Here is a 12,073-nt window from a genome sequence, read left to right on the forward strand (position 1 = left end):
ACATTGACAGAACTGGACTCAGTATTCCAAATATAGTCTTACCAGTGTGGTATAGATCATCACTTCCTATGATCTTGATGCTATCCCTCTTTTGAATGCATTTTTTGCTGACTCAGGCAATGGTCTTCCAGGACACCTAGATCCATCTCATAGCTAGTACTGATGAGCCAAGTAGAGTGCAATGCTCAATTGACAGCAGTAAACTTTTGTGAGGCCAATTAGGATTCATTTAAACCTGCTTCTCAAAAAGTCCTCTGTTAAATGAATCTAGTCACTAGTAAATTGTTTCTGAGGGATATGTGTGACCAGAAATATGGGAGATGGTAAACAGCTATTAAGGAGAGGGTGTTACTTCTAGCCTGGCAGAAGGCAGTTTTTCTCCCACTTAAGAAGCCATCGCTCATCCCAATTGCCTTTGATCAATTTGTCTTTAACTTGGATCTCTCAACAGTATTCAATACTCTCAAGCATATTTTTTTTAACTTATTTAGCAAATTTAGCCATCCAGAGTCCAAATACAGCCCTTAGCTTTTCTAAAGTTTTTATCTGTTCATTGTTTGCTCAGGGTAAGTGATGAAAAAGATGCCCGAGGTTATCTTCAAGCCTTAGCTTCCAAAATGACTGAAGAACTAGAAGCGTTGAAGAGCTCCAGCTTGGGCGCAAGGGCAACAGTAAGCTTTGGATTTTCTACATGATACTGGTTCTAATAATTTCTCTATCCCATCAAATAAATGCTTGCTGTAAGCTGTATCGACTGTTGTACCAGTTTAGAACCAGTAGATTATATATCCAGGCACTTAACTTTTTATTCACAATTTAGTTTTCTAATTCAGAAATATCACTGAATACCTATATCATTATAAATTATGGCAAGGTATAGCATGAAAATATTTGTAAACATATAGTTCAGATTTTTCTTTAACATAGGAATTTCATATGATTTCTCCCTTTTTTTTTTAATAACTACACCCATAGGAGAACTCCATCTTGCTTATGCCACTATTTGTGTTGTTGTTGCTATTAAAATTGTATCCCCTACCAAAAGCTGCTATTTGTAAACTTCATAGGAGCTATACCTGGAAAACAGCCTGGAAAAAACCTATCTAAATTACCCTTACAGTTCTGTTAGGTTTCCTCCTTGGTTCTTTTTTTTAAATTCATGAAACTGTAATATGCCCTTAGCTGTCTCTGTAGAACGGTGTTTCTCCAGCACTGGAGATGGAGGATCCACAGAACGGGTGGAGACTGTATTCCTGCCCAATCAGATCAAGTCAGCCAAAGTTGTCACGCCCCGTCCTGGTTCCATTTCCCAGTCTTGACTTGATCTTGCCCATGGACAGAACGTATAACTCTGGCTCATAGGTACAGTCTAGGCTTTTTTGTGGAATCCTTATTTTCCCTTCTTTTCCCTTTGCTGGTCCCCTTTAAATAATTTNAATTTCTCCAGCAGCAAAGAGATGAATGGAAGGAGGCAGCGCTTCCCAAAGGCAGCCTGCTGTAAAGAGGCTTTCCCCGGAAATCGGCTGCAAGTCAAGCAAGCGGCCGAGCAGGAGACTTCCCTCCCTCCCTCCCCCAAAAAGAACTACGGTACTCACTTTCCTCAGTTCTCGAGACGCTGACTCGAGTATAAGCCGAAAAACTCGGCTTATACTCAAGTATATACGGTAATAGTGAAAAGCTATCATTATAAAGATGCACATTTTCCTCCAAATGTCAAAAATTATGTCATATATTTACATATATTTTTGAATTTATCTATCTTTATAAATAATAAGATCAGCTATTGAAAAATGGTAGAAGCAATCCAGTGGTTATACTGAGCCAAGATTCCTGAATCAAAAGGACTTCACATAAAACAATTACGTTATTTCACAATTTAATCACAATTTTAAAAAGTTGTGATTCCTTTACCAACAGTTACTAAATATGTGCATATCTTGCATAAAGATGACAGTTAATTAGCCATCATGCAATAATTCTGAACAATTGGTTTAATTGTAATATGAAATAAAATCACAATTATGCATCTGACAAAGACTTGTTTCAGAATTGAACTGAAGAATGAAGAATGCATTTATGTATGGAAAATGTGTCCGTGATTAAGGATAAAGATGTAAGATGATGCAGTTACATCTATTCAAGGGAATGTATTTATTATCTTGGCTGTGATTCTAAACATCTGCTTCCAGAGCTCCATTTGGAATACAGAATATTCAGATTCTATATGAAATTACCATATTGCAATGTTTATTTGGTGGTTGCAAGTAATCCTGGAATCAACCTACATTGAGGGTCACACACTGGATCTATTTTTTGTTTTGGGGTAATTGATGTATAATTTGAGGGTACAAGATATTAACATCAGTCCCTGGCAAGATCTCTATCTGATTATTCTGAATCTTGCAGCCACTCCTTAGCTCCATAATAGGGGCACATCTACAGTGGTCTGCTCTAGCTACTTTATGGATTTCATTGGTTTCCAACAGGTGTTTGGAGAGTTTCCCAGCAAGCTGCTTGGCAATTCTGTGGAGAAAGTAATTAAGATTCAGAATACCAAATTAGCTGCTTGATAGGATTGCCACCCAATGACTTCTGACAGAATGCCAAACCAGATTTGTTTCTTGGTTTACTAGATCAAGTTCAGGTGTATATTGTGGCAGTAAGAACCATGTAGTAGCAATCCTTTTCTGCACTTACGGAATGCCTGCAGCAGAATTATGTTGATCCATTCCTTCTGTGATAAAATACTACAGAAGTACAATATTTGTCTTCTGACATTTGTGCCACTTTGTCAGGTACTTTAAAGATGAAAATGATCCCTTTTACACAAAATTAATACTGAATGGGCAAGCTGGCATCAGACAAGGCATCAAACAAATAGTTTTCAGTCTTTTCTTGAAAAATTCCAGCGATTGAGCACCCACAGCTCTGAGACGCAAGTTCCCATTGCTTAATAGTTCAGAAATTTTCTCCTTATTTCCAGGTTGGATTTCCCTCTGACAAGCTTCAGGTGCTATGGTAAACAAATTGACACTCTCCTCTCTTGAAGGCAGAAGTGTGGAAGACTGTCTCCACTCAGTTTGCTCTTTCTTAAACTAAACATTCCTAGTTCATTCCTAGTTCAGTCATGACGAAACCGCGCCCACCCCATTGCCGGCAATGGGGAAAAGGTTCTGATACGTCATGCGACGTCACATGACGTCGCGAGTTTGACATGTCTGCTTTAGCTGATCTTCATAGGATTTAGCCTCCAGATTTCTTATCATCTATGTTGCTCTTCTCTGCACTCTTTCTAGGACCTCAACATTGACAGAACTGGACTCAGTATTCCAAATATGGTCTTACCAGTGTGGTATAGATCATCACTTCCTATGATCTTGATGCTATCCCTCTTTTGAATGCATTTTTTGCTGACTCAGGCAATGGTCTTCCAGGACACCTAGATCCATCTCATAGCTAGTACTGATGAGCCAAGTAGAGTGCAATGCTCAATTGACAGCAGTAAACTTTTGTGAGGCCAATTAGGATTCATTTAAACCTGCTTCTCAAAAAGTCCTCTGTTAAATGAATCTAGTCACTAGTAAATTGTTTCTGAGGGATATGTGTGACCAGAAATATGGGAGATGGTAAACAGCTATTAAGGAGAGGGTGTTACTTCTAGCCTGGCAGAAGGCAGTTTTTCTCCCACTTAAGAAGCCATCGCTCATCCCAATTGCCTTTTATCAGTTTGTCTTTAACTTAGATCTCTCAACAGTATTCAGTACTCTCAAGCATATTTTTTTTAACTTATTTAGCAAATTTAGCCACCCCGAGTCCAAATACAGCCCTTAGCTTTTCTAAAGTTTTTATCTGTTCATTGTTTGCTCAGGGTGAGTGATGAAAAAGATGCCCGAGGTTATCTTCAAGCCTTAGCTTCCAAGATGACTGAAGAACTAGAAGCGTTGAAGAGCTCCAGCTTGGGTGCAAGGGCAACAGTAAGCTTTGGATTTTCTACATGATACTGGTTCTAATAATTTCTCTATCCCATCAAATAAATGCTTACTGTAAGCTATATCGACTGTTGTACCAGTTTAGAACCAGTAGATTATATATCTAGGCACTTAACTTCTTATTCACTATGTAGTTTTCTAATTCAGAAATATCACTAAATACCTATATCATTATAAATTATGGCAAGGTATAGCATGAAAATATTTGTAAACATATAGTTCAGATTTTTCTTTAACATAGGAATTTCATATGATTTCTCCCCCTTTTTTTTAATAACTACACCTATAGGAGAACTCCATCTTGCTTATGCCACTATTTGTGTTGTTGTTGTTGCTATTAAAATTGTATCCCCTACCAAAAGCTGCTATTTGTAAACTTCATAGGAACTATACCTGGAAAACAGCCTGGAAAAAACAGTTCTGTTAGGTTTCCTCCTTGGTTCTTTTTTTTAAATTCATGAAACTGTAATATGCCCTTAGCTGTCTCTGTAGAGTGTAGAACAAGTACATAATTCATTATTTTTTTAAAAAAAATCCACTACAGAGTAATTATTAAATAATTATTAAATAAATTTGTGTGGGAGGATGAGAGTGACAGAATAATATTTTTCTCAGAAAATGAAATTTTTCCTCTCTGTAAACAAGTCTTTTAATGCTTAATGTAGCCTTTAGCAAAAATGTTTAATATTTACTCTTTATTTACTAAATTTACATGCTGCCCATCTCCCCAGTAGGAAGACTATCATAACCTAAGTATTTTGCCAGTGAAGCCATACTTTTATTACTTAGATTAAAAAAGATAATGCTTTCACTGATTAAAGTGGAGTGGGAGATTGTTGGCTGATTCCTCCTTTCCCTTACACCCTTCTTGGAAAGCTCCAAAAAACTCAATGTTCCTCCAGAGTCATAGAGGAGAAATGGTCAAAAAGCAAAGCAAGCAAACTTCACCTTCTACCTCCCTTTTCTTCCACTGGATTTTGGTCCATTACATAAACAATAAGTATCAGATCACAAAAAGGGCAGCTCTGGATCCACCCCAATATCTAAAAAAGATATTACAATTTTTGTTGGAGTTTTAAATATTAAGGTATAATTAGGATACATTATTAGCTAACAATATTTAAAAACATTTTCTTTGTAGGACATGCCTTGGAAGATGCGTCGCTTTGCGAAACTAGATATGTCTGCAAGGTTAGAGCTACAGTCAGCCCTTGATGCAGAAATACGAGCCAAGCAAGCCATTCAGGAAGAGTTAAATAAAATTAAAGCTTGTAACATTGCAACAGAATGGTAAGATTTACGTAGTTATTCCTTTTAAGACTTTAAGGCAGCTTGTGATATTTTCTGTTGAGAGTCATCCTGATTAATTCTACATTGTATTTGCTTTCAAAAACTGAATATAATAGTTTGATGGCCTGCCACAAAACTCTCAATTTTCTGTGTATAATTTGCAATTTATTTGATAATTGTTTCCTGAAAACAATTGAAAGATTTTAACTGAAAATAAAATACATATCATCTTTTACAGCCTTAATACGATTAACATACAATATTCATATGACATTCCTATTAGAATACCTAATTAATTCTAAGAATTGCTTTCCAACTGTGGTCTTTCAATTACTTGTACTGAATTAGGAAATTCTTCATTCAAGATTCCCGTTTAGAAGTAGTTACTATAAAATTATCTGTTCTTGGTCAGAAACAATATAAAATCTTTCCCCTTCCTTCCTTCCTTCCTTCCTTCCTTCCTTCCTTCCTTCCTTCCTTTTATTCATCCTTTTATTTATTCATAATTTTCACAAGAAAATTATTATATGGCCATGCCACACAGTGATTTCAGCGACTTACAAAAATAAAACATCAAATGCAAAACCTAATGAACCCCTACCATTTAAAACAAAAAAAATATTAGTTGTATTAGAAAGCAGTTGTAATGATAAAAAATCTACATAGTTTTTTCTACAATAAATCATGCTAATAACATTCTCTGATGTTAGAATGCAGTTTGATAATACTACTTTTATATGATGAAAAAATTCTGTATACAGCTTATAGTATATCATTATATAGAAGATCATAGTTTAAAATCTTGATTCATTAGAATGATATTTGTGTATGTTAAAAAATGTTAAAATAAGTTCAAGAATAGGTATGTAAGTGTCCAGTACAAACCACAATTAGAAAAAAAGGCAAAACTTACTTCACAGTGTAATAGATCAAATCCCAGTCTTTTGAATATGTGTCCTGACATTTTGTCTTTTGGTCTTGTGCCCCGCACTGGCAGTGTAATGACTTTGATATCACCTTGGCTTTTGCAAGGTTGCCAGCCATGTACTTTTTTATTAAGAAGATTAATAATTTACAAATATAGTTCTGGGGTCTCAAAGATGTCCTTAGAACATAAAAGTGTGAGTTTTTGTATTTCATATAAAAATGCAAAGGAAAAACATTGCAAGAGTCAGTTGGTGAATTAGAGAGTGAGCATCTGGGCAATTGGAGGTTTGCACTATGGCAATCATTCTATGATCATTCACAGCACATAAGTCTTCCCTCTATTCTGCTTGCTTGTTAGGAGTTATCATGGAACTATCACAATCCAAATCGATTAGTGATTATTTTAAACTAATCATAAAATCATCTTGTTCCATTGGGTGCTTATAAAGCAAAATCACGAGTCAAACAGAAGTCATTTTCTCTTTCAAGTTTACTTATTGAAATAAAATGCTTTTATCCAGACTTAAGTGGCATTTTCCTAATTGAAGGACACTGCAAACAATTTTCAAACATAACCACATATCATGGTCCTTACTAACTGGGTGTCTCTCTTTTTGTTTTGTTTGTGTAAAGCAAATTACAGGAATCTGAAAAGAAGAACTCCGAGCTGTTATCAGAAATAGACAGACTGAAAAAAGAGGCAGAAGAACTTCAGTCAGAAAAGGGTACGGCAACTGACATCCAAATAAAGCTGACTGGTGGTGGGTACATCTTATCAAATCAGAATGTCCACTTACAGAGTGCTGACAGAATCTGGATTTTGAAGACTCTGACTCTTGAAGTGTCATCATAACCCTGGCATGATAAGATGTACCCATACAGCTGTTACAAAAATACAGAATTAAATTTATCTTATGTACTCTTGGCATACTTGAAATACATTTTTTTCAGATCGTGTTCTTGTTCGTGCATTTATAGTCACCATATACTCACTAGGAACATGAAATACCTTGTGAGTTTATCTTCTTAAGAGAAGGTGACTCTTAATGTATTCTTCAGTTGTCAAGTACTACTCAGACATCAGGATCAAAAAGAACATATATAAAACGTATAGTCTTTTGATCTTTTGATCATTGTAAGCGAGAATCCATGTGCTCAATTAAGACTTATGAGTTCTCTGAAGTAAACCTTTTACAGGAAGTTATATACTAATAATTGGATTAATATACTTGAAAATATTAGTTGATTTTACTATTTATTCTAAGGAAGAGAACTTCATACATACACACACGCGCGCGCACACCAGTATTTTCTTCATCTGATGTCTCTTGGGAAGAAACAGCTAAGAAAGCAACTATAGAGCAGTATCTTAGAATGTGAGAAGGCCTGGAAATGGACCACTAAATGTGATAGAACCTATATCTGTTTATAAAAACCACACATTTCAGTGTGTGAATGGAAACTAAGTGTACCTTAGTGCATCAGGGATGAAGATTTGAAAGTACCATAGTGTTATATTAGCACTAATAAGGCAAGGTGAAAGAGTAGATCTTAGAGCCAAATGCAAAGGGTTTTAGGATAGGATTCAGTTACTTTGTTTTTTGTGTTGTGTTATGAATATTGCTGGACAAAACAGATGTTGCTGGTTTGTTGGCTTGCTGCAAAACAATTTATCCCTGTTTACAGTAGTTGTTTCTTCAGAGATCTATATGCTTGCATTCAAGCAGTCTTATATCAAAGGTTTTAAGTTCAGAGCCATATGCACTTGAATTTTAATCTTTTTTTTTTGCATATCCTATTTGCTCCTTTGTTTTAATCTAAGCAGTGTTTTTCTCTTATGTCCTGAACCTGGCCTTCCAGCAGATGGGAGACAGATAGATAGAAATAGATTAGCACTTATTTCTAACTTCCAATAATTTAATAATAGTAAAATGCATGTAAAAACTCAAAATAATTTTCTGACATTCATTCAGATTCAGGATTCCTTTCTTATTAAGTAGGTACCTTTAGCCAGCTCTACATACAATTTTAGAACAACCATAGAATTCCACATTTATAAGTCAGATGTGTAAGAAAGTCAATTCTGCAGCTCATATATTACAATAACACCTCTTTTAACAGTATTTTCCATATCTTATTTAAACGTGAAAAATCATCCCTTTTGATGCCTAATTCTACCTTCTTATTGTTTTACACTTGATTTGGCTTATGGATCTTACATTTGTAATTAAAACCAGGAGACACCCCCTCAAATCACATTAAACAATTGCCTTATTGCCCAAACCTTTTCACTTTTATACTTCAGCATCATCAAAGCATGCTTATTGTTCTTCATGGTGATTTCATTTGGTTTATACCTACCAATCCAATAGGATGTTTATTCTACATAAAAAAGTGAAATGTCAAGTTTGTCTTGAACCTTCTGTGTTGAATACTGGGTGTAAAGTTGCCAAATGTGAGCCACCAAAATTGGAGTTGCTGCCAGTTGTGCAGCCGAGAATTGGTAACCGTGAACTCAAGTTGGTGACACCAGATGGTTTATGATGCTTAGAAATCTCATACTAATATGTATTTTGTTTGGCACATTTATTGTATGCAAATACTTGACTGAAAAAAATCATATCAATACATGGTTGCCTAGAAGCATATTTTTTAAAGTTTTCTCAGTGAAGCAGAAAAAGTGCTTTGTGATTAAGTTCCTGTTGCTGCAAGAAGGATCACATTAGTTTTAAACAGAAAATAATAATTCAACAGTCTCTCTAAGTTCCTTCAATACAGTAGATAAAGTCTCCAAATTTGGGTTGACTCCTGATAGCTTTAGGAATACTGATGCTTTTTTCTTGGTAACAGTGCAAAAGTAGTTTGCCATTTCCTTTTTTCAGAGATGTTTTTTAACTCTCAATCTAATCCAGTGGTGGCGAACCTATGGCACAAATGCCAGAGGCGGCACTTGGAGCCCTCTCTGTGGGCACACGTGCCGTTGCCCCAGCCTTGCCTCCTTCCGTGACCCCCTCCTCACCAGTAGCCCTCCTGGAGAAGAGTCACTCCCAAGCATGTCCCACATGGAGCAGTGCAGCCAAGGACATGGCAGCCAGGCAGCATAGACAAGACTCTGCCCTCATGCCCTATTGCGCACAGTTGAAGCTGCGGGGCACGGGCAGAGGACGTGGCTGCCATGGCGCTGCTGAGCAATCTGTGGCGGGCCCTGGAGGCGATGAGTGGCCCTGCAGGCAGGCGGGGTGGCAGGGCAGGGGTGGAGTGGGGGCGGGGCCAGTTTTTGGGTACTCGGTTTCTAAAAGGTTCGCCATCACTAATCTAATCTATAGTTTAGAAATTCCCTGATAGTATTATCAGGCTAACAAGATCAGCTAGGTTATATTGATTAATAGCAGGATTTTTGCTGGAGTTTTAATAGAGACACTTATTATTTCAGCAGCAAGCAAGTTTTTTTAATCTCTTTCATTTCTATTTTGAACACTGGGCATGAGGGAAACATACTAATGGCACCCATATAGATAGGGGAATAGGGAACTATAAAAACTGAAAGGAAGAAATTGCCTTAGATCATGTGTATTACTTATGTGTCATAGTAGGTAAAGTAGGTAAAGATGATGTACAATAAAATCAATTGTGACCTAAAATTATAAGTCCAGTTTCTCATGTTTAAATTGGGGAGATTATATGTAACAATTGATATCAAAGTTCAGCGGAATAAGAATTTTGTTTTAAATCCTGAAAGGACTATTCCAGCAAATGGTTCTCATGAAGTTATCCTTATCTTAAAGATTAAAGAGATGGAAATATATACGTTAACATGACTGATTCTATAGGGACTTGAATCCAAATCCTCCTAGAAAAAAAAATTCATAACATCTTTTGGGAACAATCTGATCTTAAGCAGAAAGCAACAACTCAAGAACAGCAACAAGTAGATCAGTATGTGGATGATCATTTTCTGTTGATTAAAATCATGCTGTTGTTTTCTAGGAGTAAAGCATCAAGACTCACAGAATTCTTTCTTGGCATTTTTGAATGCACCTACATCTGCTCTGGATCAATTTGAAGTAAGTAATTTGGTTTATTTCTTTATATTTTGATGTTACAACGGGGTGGAGTTTAATGGTTATTACTGCTTTGAAATCATAACTGCAGCTATTATGTTGCAAAAAACCCCCAAAATATTTTGATTCACAAGGAATATTATTTTCTGACATTGCCATGCTTGTTGTAAAAAAGAGAATATTAAACGTTTTTGTATGATGCTTTTAATGCAGATTTTCTATGTGTCAACCTAAGCTGTATTTCAAATATAAGACAGAAGAGCTTTCTTTTTTGCCATTTTTAAAGTCTTGAAACATAATTCTAAAATGAAATATCTAATATCTGTAATATTTTTGGAACTAGAATTAGTCCTCTACTAACAACCACTCTTTCAGTGAATGAGTCTGAACAAGTAGTATGATATGGACACTTGGCAACTGGCTCACACTCATGACAGTTACAACGTTCCATGGTCAGCTGATCGCCATTTGTGACCTTCTCTGCAGTTTCCCACAAGCAAAGTCAATAGGGAAGCTGACAGAGAAGGTCACAAGTTGCTTGGATAAGTCTCCCACACCTGACAGTAGCCACCTGAAGCCTTGCAGTGCTTGCACCAAGCAACACCAGGCCCTTGTGCACCCTGGGGTGCTCTTTTGCACCTAGCAGTAACTATCGGTATTTATCTCTGGATACAGTTCCATTCGTGGATATAGTATAAGAAAGTTATTAAATATTTTTGAAGTAGAGAAAAGAAAGAGTTATATATTATGGAACTAGGACAGAGATGGATTGTAGCCTTCAAGAGGGAGGAAGATGATAATAGTAGGAAGGTAAGGCCTAAGGAAAAGGCACTTAGAAGCAAGAATTCACTGGAGAAACAAGTTGACACTGATGTATTTCCAGTTAAATGTAGTTTATCTATCAATACATTTACTGCTTGGATATTGTTTGGATATTAAAACATGCTATCACAAAATCATGACAATAAATGTTACATTCCCATTACAGGTAATTCTCAATTTACAACTGGTCATTTAAGGATATTCAGAGTTATGATGGTGTTGGAACAGGTGCTTTACAACCTGTAAAGAACTTCCAGCCATCATAAAACATCACAGCCCCCATATGACTGCATTTGGGGTACTTGGCATCCACTTTGACTTTGTCACCAGTTTCTGCCAAAAACTGCAGTTCACTTAATAACTACAGTGATTTACTTAATGATCATTGCAAAAAATCTCAAAAATATGGGTCCAGTCATATGACTGCCATGATTTACAACCAGATTTCCAATCCCAGTTGTGATTGTAAGTTGGGGACTACCTATAATGATGATTTTGTTACCTAGTAATTGTATGGCCCCTGGCTCTATTTTTAGTGTGAGTGAAAAAAATATTCATTATTTGTGGGATATAATTAATTAACCAAACTATGCAGAAGTTATGCTAAACAAAATAATCTGTTAGTCATTTCCAGTTTTTCTTTATTTGATTTCTCAATAGTATGGTGATACGGTTGTTTTTGCAAAACAGACATTTTCATCTATCTATTTCTGTTTCTTTACTGCTGTATGCATTAAAATAGGATTCCTTTTCTTCTTCATCATCTTCTTCATTGATTGATTTTATGGATGACGTAAGTCTTTCATCTCCAAATCCAAAATTATTCAGTAATAAAACAGATTTGATTTGGCAAATTCAGATGGTGATGCAGTCATCTTAAACCATCAAGAGCATGAAATTCAGCAGAATAGTTCTGTGCTCCTGATGTGTCCGTGCTGTATAGTTTTCAGTATGAGTTTTCATGGCATGGGCTAAAGGTTTTTA

The 12,073-nt window shown here is 36.1% G+C and overlaps 1 protein-coding gene across 2 annotated transcripts in view; it reads left to right on the forward strand.

Moving 5' to 3' along the window:
- Positions 1-12,073, forward strand: part of CDC42BPA (CDC42 binding protein kinase alpha) — a 149,214-nt gene that overhangs the window by 96,006 nt on the left and 41,135 nt on the right. For both annotated transcript variants that reach the window (XM_029286291.1, XM_015826578.1), the window contains exons 18-21: positions 566-671; positions 5,131-5,279; positions 6,840-6,931; positions 10,194-10,270. In XM_029286291.1, coding sequence (XP_029142124.1) covers positions 566-671; positions 5,131-5,279; positions 6,840-6,931; positions 10,194-10,270 — 424 coding nt within the window. The remainder of the gene's footprint in view (positions 1-565; positions 672-5,130; positions 5,280-6,839; positions 6,932-10,193; positions 10,271-12,073) is intronic.

The sequence above is a fragment of the Protobothrops mucrosquamatus genome, unplaced genomic scaffold, assembly GCF_001527695.2.
Source record: "Protobothrops mucrosquamatus isolate PMUCROS unplaced genomic scaffold, P.Mucros_1.0 scaffold_210, whole genome shotgun sequence".
Lineage (NCBI taxonomy): Eukaryota > Metazoa > Chordata > Lepidosauria > Squamata > Viperidae > Protobothrops > Protobothrops mucrosquamatus.